This window comes from Hemitrygon akajei, chromosome 12 (assembly GCF_048418815.1).
Source record: "Hemitrygon akajei chromosome 12, sHemAka1.3, whole genome shotgun sequence".
NCBI lineage: Eukaryota > Metazoa > Chordata > Chondrichthyes > Myliobatiformes > Dasyatidae > Hemitrygon > Hemitrygon akajei.
Genome location: NC_133135.1, coordinates 60,393,021 through 60,420,752, shown reverse-complemented (window position 1 = coordinate 60,420,752; position 27,732 = coordinate 60,393,021). Strand labels below are relative to the sequence as shown.

Genomic DNA, 27,732 nt, shown 5'->3' with positions numbered 1-27,732 from the left:
TAGCCTGCCACTGTGTTCTTGGATTTATGTGGTCAGGCTCTGGAGATTTGCCTGCCTTCATAACTTTTAAAATTTGGAGTATGTCCTGCGCTGAGAAAAGATTAAAAAAAGATTAGCTTCATTTGTCATATGTACATTGAAACATGCAGTGAAATCGAGTGTCACCATCCTTACAGACCAACAGAGTATGGCCAGAACTTACTAACCCTAACCCATACATCTCTAGAATGTGGGAAGAAACTGGAGGCACCCAGAGGAAATCCACACAAGTCAAAGGGAGAATAAGCAGATTACTTAAAGACTGTAGTGGGGTCTTGCAGCTGTTGTTGCAAAGCTTTACCCTTAACCTTTACACTACCATGTCTGCAATGTGGACTACCGCCCAAGACCTCTCCATTCATCTCTCTCTTCCTCTCTCATTATAATTTCTCCATTAAAATACTTCAAATTTCTTTGGATTATCCTTTATTTTCTCGGCCAAAGTTATTTTATTTTTTCCCCTTCCAATGCCAACAGATACCAAATGCTGGAAGAACTCAGCAGGTCAGACAACATCTATGGAAATGAGTAAAGAGTTGACATTTTGGGCTGAGACCCTTTCTTCAGGGCCTCAATTTCCCGTGACATTCACCTAGCATATGACACTGGAAGTAATCCAGAGATTACTACACTCAAGGTCCTGCTTTTTAACTTCCTCCCTTGTTCCCTATATTTACTCTGCAGGACTTCATCCCTTTATCTACCTATGTTATTTGTGCCAAAGTGCACCATGATTTCTGGATGTTTATCCTCCACCTTGAGAATGTTACATGCAAAATTAATGCATTTGTCACAAATTACCAGAGCTGGAAAACATATTTAATGTACCATACCTATCTAGAAGAGTAGAAGTTTCAGTTTATGATTGTGACATTAGAATATAATCAAATGTTTAAATATTTGGAGTCTGTGGCCGGCATTGAATAATGCTATTCATGAATAATCTTGAAATTCCCACAAAAATTCAACCATGTTTTAGACTTTATAGAGTCATTTGGTCTAACTCATCCTTGCCAACCAAAATGCCCATCTAACCTAATCCCATTTACCTGCAGTAGCCCCACCTACATCACTCTACTCCTTTCCTATCCAAGTTCAAATTCCTTTTTAAAATGTGTAATTGTATATACCTTTACCACCTTATCTGGCAGCTCATTCCGTATAACCATTCCCCCCTGGAAAATCTTACTCTTGGATCTTCTTTTAATTTCTCTCTCCCTCTAACCTTAAACTTGTACCCTCTGGTGCTTAGACTTTTCTTCTAAAAAGGTTCTGACTACACTGTCTATGCCTTCAGAATTTTATATTCCTCAATGTCTCTCAGTTTACATTTCAGTGAGAATAGACCCAGCCTATCCAATCTCTTGTAAGTTAAGACTTCTATTCTACCACATTTTTCCTGTAGTATGGTGACTGGAACTGTACATTGTTCTGCATGGCTTGACCAATGTTTAGTAAAGTTGTTACATGAGGGCAAACATGCCAAATGCCACTCTCTACACGTATTGCCATTTTTAGGGAGCTGTGAACTTGCACCCCAAGATCCCTACTATTTATTGTACGTATCCTGTTAGTATTTGACTTCCCCAAATGCATTACCTTCATTTGTCTGAATTAAATTGCCTTTGCCTCCCTACCCAACTCCCATTGTATCTTTCACAATCTTCTTCACTATCTACTGTTCCACCAATTTTTATGTCACCAGTGACCCTACTGAAAAGTCTACCATATATGTTAAGTTTTTGACAAATAACAATGGTCCCAGCACCAGTCCCTCTGGTAAATCACTAGTTACTGTCTAGTCAGAAATAGCACCCCACGATCACTTGATGTGGCAGCACGGTCCAGATAACTAGCACACTCTGTGTAGAAAAACTTGCTCCTTGGATTTGCTTTAAATTTCTCATATCAAACCAATTTAAGCTCATCAATTTGCTTAGTAACGTACTCAGAAAAACTCATCTAATTTGTGAGACAAGATCTCCCCTTGCACAAAATAATCAGCCTCTGCTTTTCCAAGAGAACATTAATCCTGTTCCTTAATTTTTTTCCAATAATTTTCATTTAATTGATGAAATGCTTATTGGTCTGTAGATTCCTGCCTCATCTCAACTGCTCTCCTTGAAAAAGGGAGTATTATTCGTTATCCTCTGTGGCTAATGAAGATGCAAGAATCTTTGTTAGAGCTCCAGCAATCTCCTCTCTTGCTTCCAAAAGTTTCCTGGGATTGATCTCATCAGATACTGAGAATATATTCACCTTTAATGGTGGCAATATCTCTGAACAGTTCCTCCTTTATGACACAGATCTGTTCCATAGTATCAGTGTAATCCCCTCCAACTCTCCTTCCTTCCAATCCTTGCTCCTGCTCATACCTCTTGGCTGCATGTATAAATTCAGCATTGGTAAGTTTTTTTTTGCTTTCCAGTATGCTGTTTGAAAAATGAGATCTCAGCTGTTGGAGATGTTACTATCTGGAATTAGTTCACAAGGTTAACAACCGTGAAGCCCAATTCTCAGCAGTACAAACATTTTTAAACATTATACTGTGCTGCTTAAAGATCAAAATATAATGATGGGGGTGTTAGAAAAGTAGGCAGAATGGAAAGAATGATAGAGGCTGATATAACACAAAACTCTTGTTTTATACTGTTCATGTAACGACATTGCACTTTAAGATAAAATTTTTGGGGGCAAATCAATTCTAGATATGTCTCTCATTAAGATTTATAATGCAATACAAAGGGTCAGAGTTAGAGTTATTTTACAGCACAGCCAGTTCATATTCATCAGCTGGCATTAGTTCGAGTGAATGTTCTTCATATCATTGTAGAAGGCTACAACTGGAGGCAATTGTATTGGTTCTATTACCAAATCAACAACAAAAACTTTGTAATTTCTATGAAACATGGAAACCCCCAAGTTGCTGTTATATTCATGCAGGAATAATGGTGCATGGCAGTTGTTGCACTTATAAAATCTAGACCTATATCATTGCCACTCATGGTCTCTTTGCTTTTAGGTTGGAACCTTATGGCAATCTCTCAAAAGTGAACACTCCCTTACTGACTCCTCTTACACTTTCACTGGAAGAATGGAGTACTAAAGAGGCCAATGACAGCTATGAACTATTTGCTGTGGTCATGCATAATGGGGTGAGTATTAGTAGTGGTCATTACACAGCCTATATAAAAATGACATATTTTGGCAGTCAAGAGATGCCCAGTGAAGAACCTGCATTGAACTGTGCATATAGTATGAAACAGGAATCAGTCAGTGAAGAACAGGCAAAAATCTCTACTTATTCACATGAATATGATGATGGAGAAATATCAGTTAAATTAAAAGGAAACTTTCAAGCAACAGCATCTGGTAAAACAGCAAAGAAGAATGCAGAAAGTGTTGGGCTCCTAGGTGGACAAAAAAAATTGTCTAGCTTTGAACCGTATATCTCCAAGAATAAGATTGTCCCTGAAAAACCTGGATTTGCACTGAAAGAAAATGACAAATTGGACCTGGTTAACTTTGAAGACAAATATAATTGTTTCCTCAACAGCCAAAGCAGTTTTAACGGTCCATGTGGAATACCAAAAATTGGAAGGAATACCCCAGAAAATGGGGTTCCTCAACGCTGCTGTAGTCTGCAGGAGTATGAAGGAAAATGGATGTTGTTTGATGATGCTGAGGTGAAGCTTATAGATGAGCAAGATTTTCTCAGCTCACTTTCTCCATCGACCTCTTGTGCATCAACCCCATATTTGTTGTTTTACAAGAAAATGACAAACCCATAAAAAATGAACTTGAAGAAATTTGTTCTAAGTAATTTAACTGCTTGTTTAAGGGGATTATTTTCAAACCTTGCTAGTGAAGCTTCATGAATCAAGCATAATCAAAACAGTCTGATTAAAATAAGCCTCCAAATTGATGTTCAACTGAAAAAAATTGCAGGCTCTAAATTTCTGAACATTAACACCACTACACTATTCACACAGATTATGTGCAAAATATATATATTTTTTTGTCTCCTTAGGAGATGGTTTTGATTTTACAATTGTACTCCACCTCAATTTGTTTGGCTGTTAGTTTTCAAAGGTGATAAAAATCACAGTTAAGTGTAAAACACCTTGTGATATTTATAACTGTCAACAATGTAAACTGCTACATTTTAGAAGGATGGTAAAAGATAGAGTTTGACCTGAATCCCTCTGACTGAACCCTCCTCCATTCCGAATATTTCCAAGTACCTTGAGGAACTGCTATGTTACTCCATCTAGAAGTCAAAGTATGATTACTGCCAGATATTTGCTATTTCTCCTGCTCCTATTTAGTTAGTTGAGATAAACTCTGAACAAACCTGAACTTTGGACTGCATATATAGTCTGAATGAATCTACTAAATTATAGTCTTGGCACTACTGCTGAGTTATCTTAATAAAACCACACATCTTAAAAGTTTATAAAGTTTTGCTCTTAATTCAAGCTTTTGATGTAGACATATCTGACATTGTGTTCTTTGTCATATGGATGATGATTGTAGATACTTCATATCCTATCCTAAAAAAGGACCTTTCTTTCTAGGTTACCTTCTCAAAAATTCTCCACATGTTTAAGAATATGTATATTAAATCTGGAATATAGTCACTGTCTTCTATTTTCTTAAACATTGTAATGTAGATAATTGTAATGTAAATATAAAACTTTGTACAAAATAACTATAAAGTGTAATTATACAACTAGTGTATAGTTTCTAAGGTATTTTAAAATCTGCCCTATTCACATCAAATTTGTAAATGGACTTAAAGGTTGTACATTGCCTCCATTGGTCTTTCAATAACATTTATTTGAATTGACAAGCCTGCATGCTTATGTTGATACTATGTCTTGGGACTTTTTAAATTTCTCAGAGGTGATACATTTAGCACAATGTGGAGACTAAACAAGTGTCTATCAGTGTGTATTAGTAAACCACAGCAACTTTATTGCAGCATAAACTGATGTGTTTTTTTACATTTAATTTATGTGTTAATTAAAAGCAAAGGCCATTACCACAAATCTGATACCTACCATTATTTTTTGCTTTAACATTAACAATTTTGTCTTCAGTTTAATGTTTTCCTGAATTTAATAATTTCATTGTTGTAATATAGAAATACTATTGTGATCATAAACTTTTTACTTCTGATTTGAACCTTGCCCTGGATATAACTTACTGTAGCATAATGAGCTAATGAAGTTCAACTATTTTTTCACTTCCTAATAAAACAATGGCAAAAGCATATAATGTATTATTACAAATAATTTCTTTAATACTTTCATTAACTTAGTGTACAATTGCATGCTAATTGTGTTAATTAGACTGTGAGCAGGTATTAACACCAATCCAAATCTATTGTTCACAATTCCTGCAGTCATGCAATAACCCTGGCTAATATATATTTCTCACTTTTCGTTCCTAAAGGAATTCACATTCTAATATAAACCATGGGTTATTCAACTGTAGGAAATTACTATTATATCTCACTTTACTTTGGCATTAATATCATTGTAGTCTCATGTGAAATCAACTTTTGAACATTAGCTGAACCTGGAGAGATCTTCAGGTACAGTACTGCACTGAATTGTATACTTGTTAATTTGAGGGAGTAAAATTTTGGATTAATCCAGAGCTGTTAAGTGTCGGAACTCATATTTGATAGTTTATTTAAAACATTCCTATCTTGGGTTATTACCAAGGCATATAGTATGTGGGCTTAATTCCTCTTCATTAAGCAGAAGCTCTCTCAGTAATAAAACACTTGTATAAAAAATGAACAGGCTGGAGCAAAGCAAACCAATGTACTAGATATTTAGTAATTTCATTATTTAATCGTACCTTTTTTTTAGAAAATAATTGCCAATTACACAACAAAATCTAACAAGGGATCTTGTTCAAACTTGATAAATAGTACATGAGATAACAATATATAATGGTACATAAATACATGACTGTTAGTGAATTTGAACAATTGTAAATGCTTGTGACAAAACAAACAACAGCACAATACTGAGACTGTGTAATCAAATGTACCCATAGCATTATCAAAATAATCACTAGTACCATCACGGCTGACATTTATCCTTGCCTTCACATTTAAAGAAATGTAGTGTATTTAAAATATCCACACTTGTATAAAAATTTGAGGTATGAATTTGTTCCTTTTATGTACTTTTGATTACCATGTTTGTTGCCCGATGATGAAATGGAAAGGCTTTTATTGTGTTCCTTCACATGCAATTGTAGATAAATGTCAAGTCCACTTTCAGATGTCCATTTTTCGAAGGCTTAGTCGACTGAAAGAATCCCTGTAACCACAACAATAATGAATCAACAAAGAAGCATTTTTTGTAATTTTCATTATTTTCAGTTATAGTGGGAAAATTGAAGTCATTTTTTAAAAGATATAACTAATACATTGTATGCCACTCAGACAAGATTCTGTATTTGTGGCAAGCTGTTTATTGATGTTTTGTAGTCAGATATGGCATGCTTTCAACCAAACAGCTACTACTGGAAAGCCAGGCAGTTTGTAGTGCTTTAATACTGATCTAAGTTAAGTTTGATAATTACTTGAGATTTGACTGTAAACTATCAAACCAGACAGTTCAAGAAAAATTAATCAAATGGTGGATAATGATAGAGCACTGATGGTATTGTGAATGGCATTTACAAAACAGTCCCCCTTAAGAGTAAATATGTTTTAATAGAATTCTAAGTCAAAAATCAACAGAAATAATGTGATGCTTTTAACGGAAGTATAATTCTGAGAGTATTTCCCATTCTTCCATGACACAACTTTTTTCATGATTAAATCTTTTAGTATTAAAAGAGAAAAATTAAGCAGCCACTATCAGTTTTATCTCAGTTAACTTCATCACCAGAAACAACAACATTCCTGTTTATATGAACTGTAACCTACCTGTGGCAACTGCTTGGTAGAACTGCTTTATAAAGTTGGGGTATTTTCCTGTTTATCAAAGGCTGAAGAGCTTCTTTGAGTCGATGATAGTTCCTTTCAAGCTCACGTTGATATTCCTTCTGGTCAGGACCTATTAAACTCTTGTTCTTCCGTAGTGCATCTTCACATCTTAATTTAAACAATGCAGTCAGTAGACTTCAACATCCTTGTACTGTTACTAACCAGCAGAACTGGGTTTTGGCACTGGATTTGGTTATTAATCATAGCAGTAACTTCTTTTAAGGTTCCCAATACTTCATCTCAATTTTGCCTCTGTTTTTACTATCTCAAGTGACTGACTTAACAATACATTTTAGTTAAATAAAAACATGAAGTGTCTCAAGAAATCTTGCTGTAATTTGGATGTAATTTATATTAGACCATGACTTGACCCTAAATAACACCCAATTGATCCAATGGAAGAATATATGAAAACAGCCATCACTTTCTTGCCTAGAGAGAGAAAGAATATTGTGTCAACCTTTCCTAACTTAATAACATAGCTGAAATACAATGTTCAGCCTCAATATTATTAGCCCTGCAGTTGCAAACAGCAACAGCCAAAAGGTTTCTATGGAGGTGATGAAATGACAGTGCAAGGTCTTTTGAACTAAAGACTTTCTGTTGCACTGATAGTTGGCTGAGAGTTCAGTTCTATCTGAACGTTGTCATGAATAACATCAACAATATGGAAAACAATAAAAAAAACTTACTTTTTGGTGAAGTCTTTGAAGCATAAGCGTAACTTGTTATGGTGTCGGAATAGCTTGGGATCATTTGGAATTTCGGACAAAAATACTTGAGCAACTTCTAAAGGTCCCTGTGTAGAGGGAATAAAAGATAATAGCATGATTTAGCTTTCATTACCATCAAAACCTTAATGCATGTTGAAAGCATAATACAAAGAATTTGGTTATTTGGTCAAAGAACAGATAGATTCATCACCAGCAGACTCCTATACTGATATTATATAATATAAATAGTATAGTAGCATTATTGGTGGATTAATCCAAAACAAACAACACAATTGAAACAAAAAAGCTTATATATTCAAGTTTCAATTTTCTTTTTGCCTGTGTTTCTATTTTAAAAACTATTTAAGATACTTAATTTTCTTGTTTTACACAATATACCTTTCCAGTGCCAGATATAAAAGGAATAAGGCATTTCATTCACAATGAAGTGTTTTTATATGCCAAATATATAAAACAATTATGTAATGATACTTGTATCATCAGTCCTTTCTCTCAGCTTGCCTAAGCATTTCCAGGAATTGGCCTCAATAATTCACAAGCATTAAAATTTAACAACCACCATTTAACTAAAGATTTAAATTAGATCAATATGACAACTTGAGGCTTCCTTTATCTTTCTGTGTATAATCCTTAATTCTAATTAATTCCACCTTGCACATGATCTTTCCGCCCATACCAGCCAACCTTTGTTGCATCATCCAAATAGCTACTATCAATTTCAACATTAAACTGCAAGTAGATTGTAGGACCGGAAACTTATAAGTGCTCAAGTGAATATTTCCTTTTTCCTTCCCAACTGGGGCTTTGGGGTGGGAAAATATGTTCATTTAGGCTGAAGACAATGCAAAACCCAGACTTGCAACTGAGCAACCTTTGAACTTGGCCCATTCCTTAGCTGTGTAATGGCACATACAGTACTGTATATTAAATGAGCAATCAGAGCACCTTGATGTGAACTTTACGTCGGTACAGACTTCCAGTCAGTGACTATAGTAACATGCTAAATTTACTAGATTTTATCCCTCTCAGGTAGGTTTGAAGCCATACTTGATTAACTGTCGTTCCTACTGAGCCCTGCAACACCATCTGAAGCATCTTAGGATCAGCTGGATCTTGATGTGTTGCAAAAGCCAGCTCTTGAGTTTTTTTCTGCATATCTTCTATGGCCACTTCGATTGGTGTTAAAATGACCTGTAGATAATAAAGATAAAATTTCATCATGCTTCACTCAGCATAATTTCACTAAATTCAGATACATTTCTCAAAGCAATTATATCCATGCCTGTCATTTTTGTAAAGTTCAATCTCTACAGAATAGTAATAATGCACGTTTAGTAACAAACCCATCACAAAAGCTTGATCTCCCCAAACTCCATGCAGCTGAGATCTTCATCTCCACTGAGAAAAGTGTGAAGGAGAGAGGACCAAAATGAATGATTAGTCCCTACAAATACCATATTCCATATATGTCATGTCAGAACAGTAAGCATCCATTTACCCTACTGGCTACAATTAGTGCAGTCTATGAAATGAAAGTTACCCAGAAAACAACAGCCATGCACCTTATAAAATACATTTACTGTACATTTAGATATACTCATTGGTCACTTTATTAGGTACTTCCTGCATGTTCATGGTTTTCTGTTGCTGTAGTCCATCCACTTCATGTATACTCAAAGATGCTCTTATGCACACGACTGTTATAACATGTGGTTACCTGAGTTAGTGTTACCTTCCTGTTAGCTAGAACCAGTCTGGCCATTCTCCACTAACCTCTTACTAACAAGGCTACTCTGCTCACAAAACTGCTACTCACTGGACGGTTTAAAAAAAATCACACCATTCTATATAGAGACTGCTGTGCATAAAACCTCCAGGAGATTAGCAGTCTCTGAGGTACTCAAACCACCCCACCTGGCACCAATAATCATTCCACGGTCAAAGCTACTTAGATCACACTTCTTCCCTATTCTGATATTTGGTCTAAACAAAAACTGAACCATGACCATATCTGCATGCCTTTATGCAATGAGTTGCTGCCACATGATTGGCTGATTAGATATTTGCATTAACAAGCAAGTGTACAGGTGTATCTAATAGAGGCCACTGAGTGTCAGTTCCGACAATGTTGGAAAATAATTTAAATCTTTTGAGGCTATTCTTCAGGGTTACAGATGACTTACTTCTATTTCAATTTGGTGGGTTCTTAAGTGACTAAAAGAATCCTGAATGTGTGCGCAAGTGGTTAAGGCATTGGTTTAGTGATCTGAAGGTCACTAGTTTGAGCCTCAGCGTGTTGTGTCCTTGAGCAAGGCAGTTAACTGCACATTGCTCTGCGATGACACCAGTGCCGAGCTGTATCGGCCCTTGCCCTTCCCTTGGACAACATTGGTGGCGTGGAGAGGGGAGACTTGCAGCATGGGCAACATCCGGTCTCCCATACAACCCTGCCCAGGTCTGCGCCCTGGTAACTTCCCAAGGTGCAAATCCATGGTCTCTCAAGACTAACGGATGCCTATTAAAAGATTCTTATCTGGGAAATGCAGACTCTACCACTTGGAACTCAATCTGCAAGAGATTAGAATGATGTATTTCTGGAATGGAGATGATGAAGGTTCGTTAGTTTCCTATCCATCCTGTAGATCATATCTTTGTAAAGTATTTTTTTGAAAATGAAGTACAAAATTAAGTGACTATGAGAAGGGTTTGATGAAATGACGCATTCTAGCTTGACTCCAGTCTATTGTTGTGTCCTGGATTCACTGGTTAATAACACAACTTGCAAGTTGTACTGTTGATGAAACTGAATGATAATATATTTCTTTAGGGGCTCAAATTTGAGAGTTTTATTTATATGATCCATCTTAGTTGAAGCTCATCAAAAAAGACTATTTACCTTTGTTGGTCCTTCCTATATTCTTCATAGATTTCTTGCTCAGTGAAGATAGTCTACAGTGAGTCTAGATGAATAGAACCCAAATTCTAACACTTGGAGGTGCTCTCTGGCCCTTAGGAGGAGGAGTTGAAGAGGATCATTGGAAAATCTTCCCCTGTGGCAAACCACAAGGAGGCCCCTTCTACATTTATTCCCAATAGGCCTATTTTTTTTTTAAAGAATCACAATAATGGCACTACTAAGATGTCTTGCCAGAATCCATGTTTTGGTTCTGCAGCATGGATTGATTTATTCCAATACCCTTGTCAGATGGCAGTTTCAACATCTTGCGGTGGAAATCATTCTAGATAATGCATTATAGAGTGTCAAGGATACTCTTTTCAAAGACAGAATCAGTCAAAGACTTTAATGAGCTACTGAACGCCTTTAGGTCCACAATAAGTTCTCTTCTTGGCTCCCAGTGGAACGTTTGGGTTGTAGACAGCATTGTCAGTGCTGGAATATCCATATGTGGTTGTAATCTGGTTGCTGAATCTCTTGCATTCTTTCCTTCTACACCCACCAAATATAGATAAAATATTCTACAATACTAGGAAGAAAATCATTAAGTTCTGGATTTATAACTGGAATATCAGATTTTCTATTAATGTATTTTGGGAGTGGATGCATGAAAATAAAATATTAGCTCAGTTATTATAAAACAGGGGTTTCCAACCTGGGGCCCACAGACCCCTTCGTTAATGGTCAGGCTCCATAGCATAAAAATGGTTGGGAATCCCTGTTACGAAAGTACATTGATGAATGTACTAAAACCACAAATGTAGGCAGATTGCTCTGAATCGCTGTATATGACTTCTACTGCCTGCTGAATGGGTTAATCACATTCCAATAAAAGATAGGCTAGAGATTAGAACACATCACCATTCTTGCATTCATTGAAAAGTAAGATGCAGAACTTAGTATTTTCTGTTCATTTGGAGTTTCACTGAATGTAACAGTTAATGCTGAAACATGAAATCATTTCCTCACCTCCTCTTTGTGGATTACATTAATCCTAGTCTTAATGTAAGGGAATGCATGTGACACCGTCAGAATTGTTTTGCGTTTGAACTGTTCATGAAGATCACCATGAGCTCGGCCATCTAGTGTGAATGGTGTGCAATACATGAAACGCCTGAGGTTATAATTTTTGTCAAAATAGGTAATCCTGTCCTTCATTTCATAGGTGTCAAAATATGGTTCCACGTAAGTTATCTGAATGTAGGCCTGTAAAAATAATTTATAAAACAAATGATGGTCACAAACAACTTACAACTTCGTCTTTCAAAGTACATCACCAATTGTAAATGGGTTTTTACAGATTTTTGAATTGTCCATTTCCTTACTGAGAACTCTGAGAAATTCAGAAGATCCCATTCTGCCAATTCCCACTGTATCTACTCTTCAGTGGGCTTCTATTCGAGTAATTGTGTCACTGCGCCCAATTTCTGGCCTAAAGCTTTTGGCAACCCAGCCTTTACAAGGAGCAAAGACAAAGAAGATTGCAGGTGTTGAAATCTGGAGCAACAAACGATGATCAAATTCAGCAGGTTGAGCGGCGGGTGGGGGGAACTGTTGACATTTTTGGCTGAAACTCTGCATGAGGTCTGATACAGGATTTCATCCTGAAATGTTGACAATTCCTTTTTTCGACCAACCCACCCCACCAACACACTGCATGACCTGCTGGTTCCTCAAGCAGATTGTTTTACGAGTAGTAAAGCCACTCAGCTGAATCCTGCAAAACTGCTCCTTTACTGAAGATATTTATTGCTGCTGCAGCTTCCCAACCTTCCCCTCCTTCAGCCCTTTGCCTGTTCACCTATCATCTCCCAGCTTCTCACATTATTCTCTTTCTCTCCCTCCTCACCTTTCTACCTACCACCCTCACCTGGATGCACCTATACCTGCCAGCTCATGCTCCTCTCCCTCCCCTTACCCTTTATTCTTGCTTCTGTACTCTTTCTTTCCTATCCTGTTAGGGTCTCGGACTGAAATGTCTGTTCATTTCTCTCCATAGATGCTACCTGACCTGCTGAATTCCACCAGCATTCTGTGTGTGTTGCTCCAGATTTCCAGCATCTGCAGAATCTCTCATGTTTCCTTATAAAGCATTCTGTGTGCCTTTTCAACTATACATTGATCTGTCCTGCTACCTTTTAAAAAAAAATACACTTCAAGGTCCTTTTGTTCTTCTACACCTTTGAGTTCCCCCCTGGCTTGTTGCACCTCTCCAAATAAATCTCTTTGCATTTCTCTGGATTAAATTGCATCTTCTGCCCAACCAACCAGCTCACTTACACCTTCCCCCTTAGTGTCAAGCATTATTTTTGTATCATCTGCAAATCTCATTAGTCCTCACTTTTAATGCTAAATCACTAATTAAAGTGCAAAAATCAAGGGCGATGAGAATTCCATGGCAATGGCCTTCCAGTTACAAAAACACACATCAGCCTTTTGCTTTCTGCCACTGAACACATTCTGCATCCAAATTGTCAATCACCCTTGTGTCCCATGAGCTTTTATTTTTCTGGCCAGTCTTGCACGAGAGGCCCTGTGAGGAACCTTGCTGAAATTCATGTTAACTACAGCAAACGTACTGCCCTCCCTTGCCCTTAAGACCTCGACCAAGTTCTTCAGAGACAAACTTACCTTAAAAAATCTAGTCCTTGATTAATATATGCCATTCTATGATGCATTTATTTGGTATACTTCCCCTCAGAATTAATTCCAATATTTCCCCAGAATCAAAACTAAACAGCAGCCTTGTAATCACAGTTATTTTTAAAATAATAATACAACATGAATGATTCTTCAATTCTCTGGCACTGAGGAAGGTGAGAAAGGAATACATGTTGATAAAAATCAAACGTATTCCTAATCGATTTTGTTTTCAAGCAACCTAACAGACCTCACTAGCTGGACTGACACACGAAGAACCACCATCTGAGGAACAAGAACTGGGTTGCCAAATATCAGCAAAAATCAAACGAGCAGAATTTCTTTTGAGAAGATCATAAAGTGCTCCATACAGTCAGAATATTAAATGTTCTTACCCTATTTGGATCCAATTTGCATTTGTCCACAGGATTGGAATCTTTGATAACTTCCACAACATCCTCACCAAAACGTTCGCCGTAAAATGCCTAAACCAAAAGAAAATGTAATTTTTCATGATGGGGGTGCAGGGTTATTTTTCAAAATACTTGCAAGTCCTTGGAAAAGTGTTGCTATGTGCTTGCAGTACCATTTATGATATTAGGTGGCGCTGGAACTGCCTCGTGGCCCATGAACTTCAATATTTCTAATCATGCATAGGCCTTGTTAAAACCCTTGAAGGAATCCTACATCAGATGGTGCCCCTTTTTGACCTTCAAATAAAATCTCAATCAAGTTCATCAGAGATGGCCCTCCCTTAAAAAAAATCCATGCCTGCTGTTCTTGATTAATATGCACATTGATTTGGTGAGTAAATACTCTTGAAATACTACTACAAAATGCGTTTTACCTACCTTTTGAGACACCTTTCCAAGAAATTTTCTGATTTCTTTTACTATGAGGACCACGATCTGTGTGCTGATTTTAGAGTATGTTCCTAACATCCATCCAAATCAAGCAACCATGCCTCCATTAATCTCCAGTCCCAAGGCTTGTGAGATGTCCTGGGACAATTCCATATGCATTATGTTTGTTGTGAAAACAACTTTGCTACTGCCTCTCTAAGTCTATGTCCAGAAAACACAGAAGTTCCTACCAACACGCCCAGCCCTTTTACCAAGAAAGCATCAGTATTCTGATATATTTCTCCTAATTTTGATCTGGGAAGTGTTCTCTTTTGAGAGAATACATAGTCTATATTATTCCCTACACTATATCTGAACTTATGCTGATTACACATGCAGCATTTTTCTTTGGGCAGCAACCCACTATGTCCACCTCCTTGGCCTTAAGGTTTCTTTACCATATCTTCTCTGGCCTTCTATAATGTTTAGTATTTTCTTGTCATCCAGCTTTCTTTTACTACCTTGGCCCGGCCATCACCTCCTTTCACATTCATGTTCTCTGGCTTCTACCTCTTCAAGTCTTCCTTGTTTTTAAACTTGGATCTACCTACCTCTCTGCACAACTAGTTTGCTTTATCTACTCCAGAATCATATGGTTAAATCGTGTCTCAGTATAATTATCTCCTCTCCTCTAACCAGATAAGATCTTTGGATTTCATCCATTCTTGTTTCCTCATCTACAATGTTATAACTGACTTGTTTTATTGAAGTAAAAGTCTGTGAACAAATGATTCAAACTAGCTACTTTTGTAGAAAGAATATCAATATTATCCCATCACTGTCTTAACATACCTCAAGCCGGTGTGAGATTTCAGCCAGTTTTGTAATGGCTGGTTCTTTGTAAACAAATTCTTGTTCATCCAGATCACCAAACCTGGACCCATAGAAGCCAACACGAAAATAGGTACCAAACATCCTCTTTCCATCCTATAGAAGGAGTAATTTTCATAATTATGTTGGAGAAACTAGATACATCCATACAGAGCAGATTTTGATTTATTAAATCATGAAATGAGAAATACCCATCAAGCCCACTGTCTCCACAGTTTGCGTATACACTCTGCTGTATCTTTTCAAATTTAATGTGAGGCTTGACATAAATATTGTTTGATTTGCAAAAGAACTAATATTTTTCAATCACCCATATGTGGTAGATTTTAAAAGTCCCTGTTGGGGTTTCCTGCAGAAATTCAGGTCACAGAACAGCTGCTTGCTGAGAATATGTGCCAGATTTAAAATGTGAGTGGGACCTGTTGGGACCTTCTATAAAGCTTGAAATTGTTTGGGTTATTGGGCATTTGGCAAAGGCAAAACAAAAAGAACTTGGGTTTAAGCAGAACAACCATTGTGGGCGTGGGCCAGGATTAGAGTGGAGAGCTGAAGCTTTGGCTCAAGACACTTCAGCACAAAGAGATGGGGAGTAATTTTTTTCTTTCTTCTTGCAGTTAGAGCACTGGAAATGCTAGTCATGACAGTGTAGCTCTCCTCTTGCAGGACATGGGAAGACAGGGAGACATTTAGTATTCCTGACAACTACATCTGCAAGAAGTGTATTCAATTGCAGGTTGTTCCAAACTGCCTTCGGGACCCGGAGCTGGAGCTGAATGATCGTTGGATCACTTGGGAGACAGAGAAGTTGAATGACAGGAGATATAGGGATGTAGTTACAGCTAAGGTGCTAGACACAGGTACTCAGGTGACCATCAGGAGAAGGAAAGGAGATGGGCAGACAGTGCAGGGTACCTCTGTGGCCATTTCCCTCAATTACAAGTATATTATTTTGGATACTATTGGGAGCAATGACCCAATAGTGTCAGAGGAAGAGGCAGAGGAAGGCCACAGCATTCAAGTCTCAGGCATTGAGTCTGCTCTGTGACTCAGAGGGGAATTGGTTGGGGGGGGGGGGGAGAAGAGGAGAACAGTAGTGCTGGGGTATTCATTGGTCAGGGGAACAGAAAGGAGTTTTATTGACAAGAACAAGATTCTCAAATGGTATATTGCCACCTAGGTGCTAAGGTCAGTTGCATCTTAGATCAAGTCCATACCATTCTTAAGGGAGAGGATGAGCAACCAGAGGTAATGGTTCACATAGGTACAAATGACACAGCCAGGAATGGTGATGAGCCCTCAAAAGTGAGTTCAGTGGTGCTAAATTAAAGGACAGGACCTCCAGGGTGATTATTTCAAGATTGCTACCTGTGCCACATGCTGGTCAGGCTAGATAACACAGTTTAACACACGGCTAAGGAGATGGTACAGAAGAGACAGCTTCACATTTTTGTCATAGAAGTGCTCAAGCAGGACAGACTGCAGGGCTCGTGTACTGAAGCTCTAATGGGTGGAAAGGGATGTCCACATTAAATGGATTATATTAAATCACTCTCAATAGTTAGTGGGATTTACAGCAGCCAATTTGTAGAGAGGTAGCAGACAGATATAAGAAAAATAAGCTTGTGACAGGTGATTTTAACTTTCCAAATGTTGACTGGGACTCCATTACTGTAAAAAGACTGGATAGGGTAGGGTTGTCAAATGTGTTCAGGAAAGCTTCTTTAATCAATGAATACACAGAGGTTCCAACTATAGAGAGCATGATTCTGGATCTCTATTAGGGAATGAGATAGAATTATATGTAGGGGAACACCTTGGATATAGAAATCATAATTCCGTTATTTTCAAGATGATTATGGAGAAGGATAGGCCTAGTCCTCAGGTTGAGATTCTAAACTGGAGAAAGGCATCAGCAAGGATCTGCCAACTGTGGATTGAGATAGTTTGTTTTCTGGCAAAGGGATGCATTGTAAGTGAGAAGCCTTCAAAGTGAAATATTCAGAGTACAGGGTTTATATGTTCCTGTTTGAATAAAAGGTAAGACTAACAGGTTTAGAGAACCTTGGTTTTTGAGGGGATATTGAGGCCCTTATTAAGAAAAAGGAAATGCATAGCAGGTTTAGTCAGCAAGGAATAAATTAGGTCCTCGAGAAGCACAATAAATACAAGAGAATACTTAAGGGGGGTAATCAAGAGGTTAAAATAAAAGCACAAAGAATTTCAAGAGCAATAGGAAAGCAAGGAACAAAATTGATCCACTTGAGGATGGAGACAAAACAAATGGGTGAGATTTTCAATTTTGCATCTGTATTTACTTGGGTGACAGACAGTCTGTGAACTGCATGTGGATTGTAGAAGAGGATGTGCTTGTGCCTTGAGGCGAATTAGGGTGCTTAAATTTTGCGCACTACAGTTCCCGCGGAGATATTGGATTGTGTAGAGGGAGACGGAGTTTAAAAGAAGTGACCGCAGGCAGTCAGGACATTTTGCACACTTAAGTTCCCAATGAGACATTGGATTGCATAGAGAGAGGTTAAAAGAAGAGTTTGCACATTTTGTGCACCACAGTTCCCAAGGAGACACTGGATTACGTAGAGAGTGAGAGAATTTAAAAGAAGTAAGTGGGAGCAGTTGTGACATTCTGCATCCAGAATTCCCAGGGAGGTTTTCGATTGCACACAATTAGGCACGGGCAAGGTCTGATAAATATAAGTTAAGCAGAGCAACTATTCCATTATGCAAATAGCCAATGTTAAGTGTAGGAAGCTGAGGTTGTGACTCATCGAGGCTTTGACAAGGAGCGGCACAGGCCAAAGGTGGACGTTTTTTTTTGGTTATGCATTCTTTCTTTCTTATTGCACATTTGGAGCAGTGGGGATGCCAGGCAGGATAATGAAATGCTCCTCTTGTGGGTACCGGAAGGCAGGGAGACCTCTAAGGTCCCTGGGGACTACACCTGCAGCTTCTAAAAGACCATGCTAAGGAGTTGGGAGCAGGAACTGGAAGAACTCTGGATCATTTGAGAGGTTGATAGACAGGACATACAGGGAGGTAGTTACACCAAAGGTGCAGGACACAGATCACTAGGAACAGATAAAATCAGGAAGGGGAAAGGGGATAGGCAGCCAGTGGAGAGTACCCCTGAGGTTGTTCCCCTCAACAAAAGCTAAACAGCTTTCGATTCTGTTGGAGGGACAACCTAGCAGAGTAAAGTCACAGTGGTCAGGTCTCTGGCACTGAGTCTGGCTCTGTGCCTCAGAAGGGAAGTGGGGGGGAGGGAAGAAGAGATGAGCTGTAGTGATGGGGGATTTGTTGGTTAGGGCAACAGAAAGGAAGTTCTGCAAGGAGGATGAGATTCTTGGATGGTATGCTGCCTTCCAGGTGCCAGGGTCAGGGACATCTTGGATAAAGTACACAGCATTCGTAAGCGGGAGGGTGAGCAGCCACAGATCAGGGTCCCCATCAGTATCAATGACATGGGATAGGAGGGTGACAAGGTCCTGCAAATTGAGTTCAGAGTTAGATACTAAGTTAAAGGAAGGGACATCCAAGATTCTGACCTCAGGATTGCAACTTGTGCCAAGTGCTGGTGAGGCCAGAATTAAGAAGATCATATAGTTTAACACATGGCTAAGGAGGGAAGGTTTCAGATTTTTGGATCAATAGACTCTCTTCCAGGTGGGATCTGTACAAAAGGCAACTGAACTAGAGAGGGACTAATATCTTAACTGGAAGGTTTGCTAGAGTTGCAGGGGGTTGTGAGGGGGTGGGATTTGGGTTTAAACTAAAGTAGCAGAGGGATGGGAACCAGAGCATCAGAACAGATAGTGGAGTGGTTGTGGAGAAAACTGTTGCTAAGACTACATACACAATCAGGAATCAAAAGAGTGAGCATGGCAGGACTAATGTTCAGAGCTGCATATATTTCAGTGAAGGAGTATTGTAGGAAAGGTGGATGGGCTTGGGGCATGGATCAGCACGTGAAATTATGACATTGTATTCATTACTGAGACTTGGTTGCAGGAGGGGCAGGACTGGCAGCTCAATGTTCCAAGGTTTCATTATTTTAGACATGATAGAACGGGAGGGATTAAAAGGGGAGAGGTGGCATTAGTGATCAGGGAAAATGTCACAGCAGTTCTCAGTCAGGATCCTGATGAAATACTGGATAAATACCATCCACAAACCCGTAAGGAGGCTCAAATCACAGCTTATGTGGGAGAAAGATGACCTGGGACTCAGGACAGGGGGCGTGTACAGGAATCCCTGTTAATGTGGAGCAGCATCTAATCAGTCAGATGGAAGACACAATGGAACCCACATCAAGCAGCACTGGAGGTTGATCCGTTTGGATTACCCAGAGAAATCAGTGGCAGCAGAACATCGCATATGCAATGACCACAGGATTGACTTTGACAGCACAGAACTACTATGCCACGCCAATGGCTTTTGGGAGCGCCTGGTGAAGGAAGCCGTTGAAGCACACCAGAGAATAAGAATTTCAACAAAAACAAAGGTTTTACTCTAAGTAAGAATTGGAATTTGATTGTAAACAAGGTGTAAACAAAGTATTGAGTACATGAGTTGAGATGTTTTGCTGAAGACATGGTAAAGCCAAATTTGGGGTATTTTGTGCAGTTCTGGTCACCTACCAACAGGAAAGATATCAACAAGAAAGAGTGTAGAGAAAATTTACAAGGATGTGCCATCACTAGTGAAAGATTGAATGGTTAGGAATTTACTCCTTGGAGCCTAGGAGAATTTCACGCCACATGCTGGTGTGATTCTGATGAGAGGTATACAAAATTATGAGGCGTATAGATAGAGTAATGCAAGTGGGCTTTTCCCGCTGAGGTTGGGTGGGACTAGAAGGTCATAAGTGAAGGATGAAAAGCTATCTAAGGGGGACCCCTTTACACAGGGGGTACTGCGAGTCCGGAATGAGCTGCCAGCAGAAGTGGTGGTTATGGGTTTGATTGCAACACTTAAGAGAAGTCTGGATAAGTGCATGAATGGGAAGGGTATGGAGGACTATGGTCCAGGTGTGGGTCGATAGAACTCAGCAGAATAACAGTTTAGCATGGACAAAGGGCTCGGTTCTCTTTGACTCTAAACCCATATAGCAGTTTCTTTTTAGGTCAATCATTTTAATTATTTTACCCAAGATGAGAATGGAATGAGAATTAACTCACTATTGCAGACAAGTGTGAGATGTTACACTTCAGAAGATCAAATCTAATGGGAAAGTACACAATAAATGGCAAAACACTTAGGAACGTTGATGTTGAGTTGTAAAGTCTGGAATTTATGCTGCATCTGTTAAAACTTCAGTGAAGCCACATTTGGAGTGTTGTGTCGAGTTATGGTCACTGGATTGTAGGAAGGATATAGAGGCTTTGGAAAATACATAGATGAGGTTTGCCATGATGCTGCCTGGATTAGAAAGTGTTAGCTAAAATAAGATGTTGGACAAACTTGGATTGTTTCTTTGTGAACAGGAAGCTGAGGGGCAAACTGACATAAATGTATAAAATGATAATAGGGTAGATTTAGGGTAGGTGGAGTCTTTTTCCCATGGTGGAAATGTCAAATACTGGAAGGCAAAGCTTTGAGACGAGAGAGGGACCGTTTAAAGGGGATTTACAAGGCAAGTCTTTGTATTACATAGAGTGGTAGGTACTTGGAATGCATTACCAGGGCAAGTAATGAAAACAGATATGATAGCAGTGTTTAAGAGGCATTTAGACAGATAAACAAATTAGCAGAGAATCGAGGGATATGTATTTCATGCAGACAGATGGGATTATTTTAAATAGATATCACAGTCAGCACAGGCATTGTGGGTTGAAGGAACTATCCCTATGCTATATTTTTAGTGTACATTTTTTCATATTTATCCCCTCCCCAAATGTTAACAAATCACTCGGCCAGAACAGGGTTTGCTTCCATCGGTTGTATGCATCTTTCTGCTGCTTGCCTCTGTGTGGCAAGATGAAGCGAGTCATGAGGACATTTAGCTGTGGAATCATCACCACTGATCCAAGTTAATTTAAATGCACACTGTCTAACAGGAGCCTTTTCTGCCCTATCTCTCAAGATTGGGAACACTGATGGAAGTTTTAGTGTACTGATTTCTTGCCTTCATCAAGACAGCCTTACTAAATACAGCCTATAGACTGGATTCAAGAGCTTCTCTGCCTCCATCCAAGAACAATCAAAGGCAATTTTTCAGTATGTGTAATGATATAAAGACTAAAGTCATTAGAATTCTTCTGTTAAACCATGACAATGTCTTTATCCGATGATAACTATAATGTGGACAGACAGGGCAAGAATTTCATTCTGGTAGACACTGGAGGCTTAGGAAGAGTTGGCCAGATTGTGTTGGATACTGAAATGCAAGCCCCACATTTCCAAAATGCTAATACTGTATGTCCCACCATCTCTGAAAGTAATATTTGATGAAGTCTGTCATTCCATCTATAATACATATGATATACATTGATATTAATATTAATGTACAATTCACAGCACATTTTGGGCAGATTTAATACATGAAAAAATTGCTAAAAGCAATCCACACCAACAAGTGTTGAAAACATGAAGTAAACATATTGTTAGTCATTAACGGACAACAAAAGACTAGAATGTTAACAAAGAGTACTTTAATTGCATCTGATGATTTTGCTATATAATTTATAAAAGAATAAAAATTCAAATATGTTTTATAATCCTGAAATATTTTGCCTGTTTTTAATTTATGGTGTCATTTCTAGATGTATGTGATGTATGTTTAAAAACAGGCTTCGAAGAATTTTGCCTAACATATTGCCCATTTCCAGACAAAGAGCAGCTTCAAGCATGTAATCAATGTCTCTATTATATAATGGAAAGGAAGGAACTACTTTTTTACTGCTTTACTCTTATTACTGTAAGGTGTTCTTCAACAGCAGTTTGCATGTCAATATGTAGAAGTTTCAACTGTGTATCATTTATGCCAGTGAGGCGGGAATTGTGCAGGTTGTTGCCTATCTCTTCTATTGCCCGCTTTGGTAGCTTTAAAATCTACATATAATATGGCAACACCACCCACTAGCTTATTTTGATAATAATGTAGAACAGTGAATTAGAACTTGCCTTCCCTATCTGTGCTTCTATATATGTGTTTGTCCATATGAATATTTCTGGTTTGTTTCAATCAGGAAACTGATATTTCCTATGTATTTGCAACATATGGAAAGTCTACAGGCAAAAAAGACACAGAAGGTAACAGCAGAAAAAAGCAACATGAGGATTAGACAGGAATACAATAGATAATTATGTTCTTTCAGACTGCAGGGAGCGCAACATCAATTCATGCAATATTCACTCCAGTTGCTACTTACAAATAAGTAATAAAAATTATAGATTATTTTTCTACATGAATGTGTTTGGAAAAACCTGTGTTTATATGAAGCCATATGCATGTTTATTACAGTTAAGACACATGTAATGAGGTGAACATTCTGATGTCACAATTAAGGTTGATCACTGAACCCTTGTGGACATTCAATATGGTGTGCATGAGATACTACTGGAGAAAGTGAGACTGTGCTATACTGGACTTGTTTTGGAATCAGGGACATGTATTCTGTATGGTGGGATGTCATACATAACATTTTCCAGGGACATACTCTGGAGCCTCAACTTCTCATGATATTTATGAATGACCTGAGATGATGGAATAGGTGGTTGCATTAGTCCTTAAGTAGAAGTGACAGTTAGTGATCTGAACATTATAGAGATATAACAGATTAAGTGTGGGCAAAGGAAGAACAAGTGGTGTTTTATATAGCCAAGTATAAGGCCATCTTCGTTGAAATCAAAATAAAATAAACTGAAAAACTGACATGTATATAAAAAAGAGGAGAGATCAAACAGAAATCAGTAAAAACAAGTAGATCGATTAAAAAAATGAAACTACAAGATTAGGAGGCATTTATTTATGGCTGAGTTACAAAAGAATGTCTCATACTGTCTGGAAATGTCTGGTAATGTCTCTACCCTGAAGGGTGTGGAAGTGAGATGATTGGGGTTACTGATAGAAGAAGTGGATACACTTCTGAAAGGTTAAGGGATTGAGAGCTATGGGGAAGAGGCACAGATGAGGAACACCTAGGGCAAATCGGTCTTGATTAAACTGAATGGACGGCAGGTGTGTAGGGCCAAGTGATCTACTGCTCCTATTTTCTTACATGCCTATGTTCTTATTGATGTAGAAAGCAGCCTCCATTTCTAAGGGGTTGGAGAACAAACAAAACAAGTTATGCTAAAGTTCTACAGGGTATTGAATCCTGGCCATAAATACAAGTTTTGTTTTTGGCACCACTTGTGCAAATAAGTAGTTTGGCCTTGGAGGGCCTGCAGCACAAATTCATTAGAATGATAACAGATTTAGAGGGTTAAGTTATGAAAATGACTTGCACATACAAACAATCTCTTGTACATGCAGGCGACTGATAGGTAATTTGATGAGATATGAATGTTTATTATGTAATTAGCTCCTGATTCTATAGATGCTCCAGAAACACCAGTTAGACTATCTGTTCTTCATGGTTTCAAGTGACAGAAATCATAACTCTTGGGTCTCCAAATTAGCCAATGAAGAGCAGATTTATTATGGTAATGACAAATCCCTGACCATTTTGTCACTATTTTTTATGTTATATAGTGCAACAACCTCCTTTTATGATCATACTTGCATTCATGACTCCACATTAAAACAGTATGTAGAAAATTGAGTTTTCAAAATAGGTCTTTGCTTGGGGTCCTCACAAGGTTAAAACCATTCCTAAGAGAAATTATGACTACAGAATGAAACAGTTTCCATGGGATCTTTAACACCAGTCAACACTATAGATATAGCTAAGATATTGGACAATATAGGGCTCTATTTCATGGTGTTCCAAGGAAAGGTTACCAATCCAGTGGAACAGAAAACTTCTGGTCTCTGCTCCTCATACACCATCTTACAATTGAGAAATTCCTGTGAGCTGGAGTGTCTGCTTCTATCATAGCCCATGAAGAGCAGAGCGGCACATTTGGAAGTTGTTCCTGCTCTTTCACCTGAATGTCCTCTGCGACCCAGTATGCTGCCCATTTTAAAGAGAACTTCGAGAAAGCAGGTCAAAAGAATGGAGAGTGAAAGTCAGCAATAAGAGAAACTAACAACAAATTTAATTTAGCATGGGGTCAAATGACTAGGGAGCATCACCACAGGACTCAAGGCTCTCTGGACAACAGCCAGTAGAGCTGATCCAGCAGCACTTTCCTCTTTCCAGATGGGATGTGTTCAGGAACTGCCTAGCATTTTAAATGACTAATCCTGCAAATAACGCTGGGTTCCATTCCATCAGAGACAAAGATTGGGTGCAGTACTCATACATATACTTGTCAGCACTCAACTGAAAAATCAGGCTTAATGTCCACAATAGTTACATTATATTGAGAGTCATGGGTCACTCATTATATAATTACATTTTAGTAAATTCAGAATATTTACAAAACTTCCTAAGATTACAGAAGGTTAAATATTGATCCAACAAAAATCACCTGTTTGAGCTTGGTCATCAATTGCAAAATCATCTTGAGAAGTAGCTTTAAACAGCGGATCAATTCTAACTGGTTGAAGAAGTTTTGCAAAAGGGAATGATTAGATTCCTGAAGCTCTCGGACCAGTTAAGTCAACATCATATGCCCAAGTATATGTACGCACAGGTACAATGAAAAAGTACTTCTTCTGGAGAGAAGTGGGACCTGGACAGGAAATATGGAATGCCTTCTTGACAAAGCTGCGACCAATGTACTTGCAGGGACAACTGCTAGCCTTGGACAGAGAGGATTATATTAATTCAGCAGGGGACAGGTGCAGGAAGGTAGCATTGAAAGGAACTTAAAACTATGCTGAAAGGATTGGAAGAATTAAACAGCATCAGGAATGAATATAAACTATTTTTGATAGGGTTTGATCAAGGGAGAGATGACAGGTCTAAGATATGTTTACATATTAAGACACTAACAAAGATTTACTAATGATAAGGGGAGAATCAATGATGAAAATGCAGAATAATTTAAACATTTTAAAAGGAGGATAGTAATACAAGTTAAAAATCTCTACTCTGGCATCCTTGTGACCTCACCGGTGCCTGACCACAGGATCCTCTGATCATCAAATTTTGAGCAGGGTGACTGTTCTTTTAAATATAGGCACTCCCCAACTTACGAGTTCTGAGAACTGACAATACCCTGGAATTTCTGTAAATTGAAAACGCTGTCAATCAAGACGCAGAAGTTGCATTCATAAGTTGATTAACTAGAGATTAGTAGAAATCTTAGTTAATTTAAAATCTGAATTAAATCCTACTTCAAATTAGTTTATTAAGTTCAGATTTGTACTACAGATTCAGAATATGTTGGATAACAGGAGCTACCAGACCACAGAGTCTCAAGCTGTAAAGAACAGGGCAGATGGAAATGGGCAGGTAGCAAATTAACTTATTATTTTTTTTAATTTATAGATCCTTTCCAGTCCAATGAGCCTGTGCTGCCCAATTACACCCATGTGACCAATTAACCTACTACCCCGCACATCTTGGGACTGTGGGAAGAAACCAGTGCACCCGATGTAAACCCAAGCAGTCAATGGGAGAACATATAACCTTACTCCCTGTTTTTAAACAAAGTTTTTAAAGGTTGCAGCACCTTGTCCCATGTCCTAGTTGCTGTGGCGTAAACTACAAAAATATTCATGACAGCCCATTCCACATGGTTTGACCTGTTGAAATTGTGTTGGAGTGATGGGGGCTGGGATGCTGGCTTGTGGGAAGGAGTTTCTTGGCATGTTGTAAATGTTAAGTTTTGCAAAGAATGAAAAGAGGCAAAATTCAGAACAACAGAGAGATCTGGGAATCTATGCGCATTATTAATTTAAAGTGGTAGGCTACGTTACGAAAGTAGTTTAATTGGAAATAGGATCCTAGGGTTCAAAAACAGAGACATCAATTATAAGAGTTATGAAATCATGAATCTCTAAAATCTCTGGCTTGATCACATTTGGAGTATTCTTTCTGATTCCTTCCCTTAAGGAAAGATTTAAAGGCTTTAATAGGTGAGGGAAATATTTACTAAAGTGATTCCACAAGAGAGGCATTCATTATGTGGATACAAATTCTTTGGAGAAGCTGGTGCTGTTCTCTAACAAAGGGAGGAAATTCTGCTGAAATATGATTAAGGATATTATAATTGTGAAGAGCATCAACCAAGCAGGCAGAGACAAAATCATGGATCAGAAAACCTAAAATAAAGGTAACTGGCAACAGAACCAAATGTGACATGAGAATAAACCTGTAACTGTATAGAATTTGGAAAGGAGGTTCACAAGAGACTGGGATAAACAAATGAAAGATAAGAACTTAGAGCTGTGGGGAGAAAGTAGGGGAGTGGGACTGCTGAATTGTTCTTAAATAAAGCCTAACTGGACTTGATGAACCAAATGATCTTCACTTGGACTGTAATCGTTCTGTGATAACTAGAAAGCTTTCAGGTATTCAATTCTGTTGAACTTGCTACAGAAAGCAAGTAACCACTGTGGTGTTTAACATAAAATGAAGAAGATATAGCAAAACTATTCTACCTATGTTAGGGTTATTTGCCCCACCTTTTCCTCTACTGAAATTAACAATAACTACAGAAAAGATGTTGAAATTAAAGCTTACAGGAGTGAATGTTGCAGATTTATTAGAATATTTAGTCACACCAAACAGCATGATTCCAACATAATAAATACAGGTATGTAGAATGCAATACCAAAAATGCCCAGAGAGAAAACAAAAAGTTATGCAATTGACAGCAAATTTAATATCTTTTCCTCAGCAAGGACTGCTCAGTGATTGCATCAGCTATTGCAAAAGATCAACAAAGTGCAAAACTTACCACAATAGGAAAGTAATAAAAGTGGGAAGAAGGGGCCAGCACCAGGGCGAGCAAAAGGGAGAGAGGGGAGAAAACAAATTACTTTAATCAGGGTGGGGATCTTTGAAATAAAAAAAACAATAAATTCCAGCAATAAAATTAAATAAGAAAAAGACAAATATCAAACCCACTCAAACAGCACAGCACAACAGGCAGTACCTGTATAAGAGGGTTAAAATATTCACTATACCATAAGATAAATGATCAAGAATGTAAAGGAAGCTAACAGTGATCACAATTGGACAAGCAAACAGACTAGAAAGATATTTTACCATGCAATGTTGTAATGTGTGACTTGTGAACAATGAACATAAATAATCGCACTGAGAAAAGAATGTATAAATCAGATCTAGAAAAATAAAAATCTTACTGCCAGCAGCAATGAGAGGCAATAAGATGTCTGTGAAACAAAAAAAATTAAAGCTAGTGATAATGGAAGTGACTCATTCACAGGACTCTTCATTAGTGAGAAAATGTTTATTTGACATGCACCATCTGTGAGATCTGTTCATCTGAAAGCATTTCATATGACCTCAGCAGAAGGATTTACAATTCTGAGATCAAAGGAAATGTTTTCTTAACTAGACAACAACAGAATACCCACAG

At 38.1% G+C, this 27,732-nt stretch overlaps 2 protein-coding genes across 8 annotated transcripts in view; one reads left to right on the top strand and one right to left on the bottom strand.

The window, feature by feature from the left end:
* Positions 1 to 5,260, top strand: part of usp1 (ubiquitin specific peptidase 1) — a 29,972-nt gene extending 24,712 nt beyond the window's left edge. Inside the window, exon 9 of the mRNA XM_073063222.1 lies at positions 3,062 to 5,260. Coding sequence (XP_072919323.1) covers positions 3,062 to 3,830 — 769 coding nt within the window. The 3' untranslated portion in view covers positions 3,831 to 5,260. The remainder of the gene's footprint in view (positions 1 to 3,061) is intronic.
* A 623-nt stretch (positions 5,261 to 5,883) lies between these two features.
* The window catches only part of dock7 (dedicator of cytokinesis 7), a 185,727-nt gene continuing 163,878 nt past the window's right edge, over positions 5,884 to 27,732 (bottom strand). For 5 of the 7 annotated variants that reach the window (XM_073063221.1, XM_073063214.1, XM_073063219.1 and 2 more), the window contains 7 exons: positions 15,079 to 15,204; positions 13,780 to 13,869; positions 11,714 to 11,950; positions 8,836 to 8,979; positions 7,747 to 7,853; positions 6,995 to 7,162; positions 5,884 to 6,380 (listed from right to left, as the gene is read on the bottom strand). In XM_073063221.1, the coding sequence (XP_072919322.1) occupies positions 6,338 to 6,380; positions 6,995 to 7,162; positions 7,747 to 7,853; positions 8,836 to 8,979; positions 11,714 to 11,950; positions 13,780 to 13,869; positions 15,079 to 15,204 (915 nt within the window). In that variant the 3' untranslated portion in view covers positions 5,884 to 6,337. Of the gene's footprint in view, positions 6,381 to 6,994; positions 7,163 to 7,746; positions 7,854 to 8,835; positions 8,980 to 11,713; positions 11,951 to 13,779; positions 13,870 to 15,078; positions 15,214 to 27,732 lie in introns of all 7 variants that reach the window. The other 2 variants (XM_073063216.1, XM_073063217.1) reach the window with 1 other exon arrangement.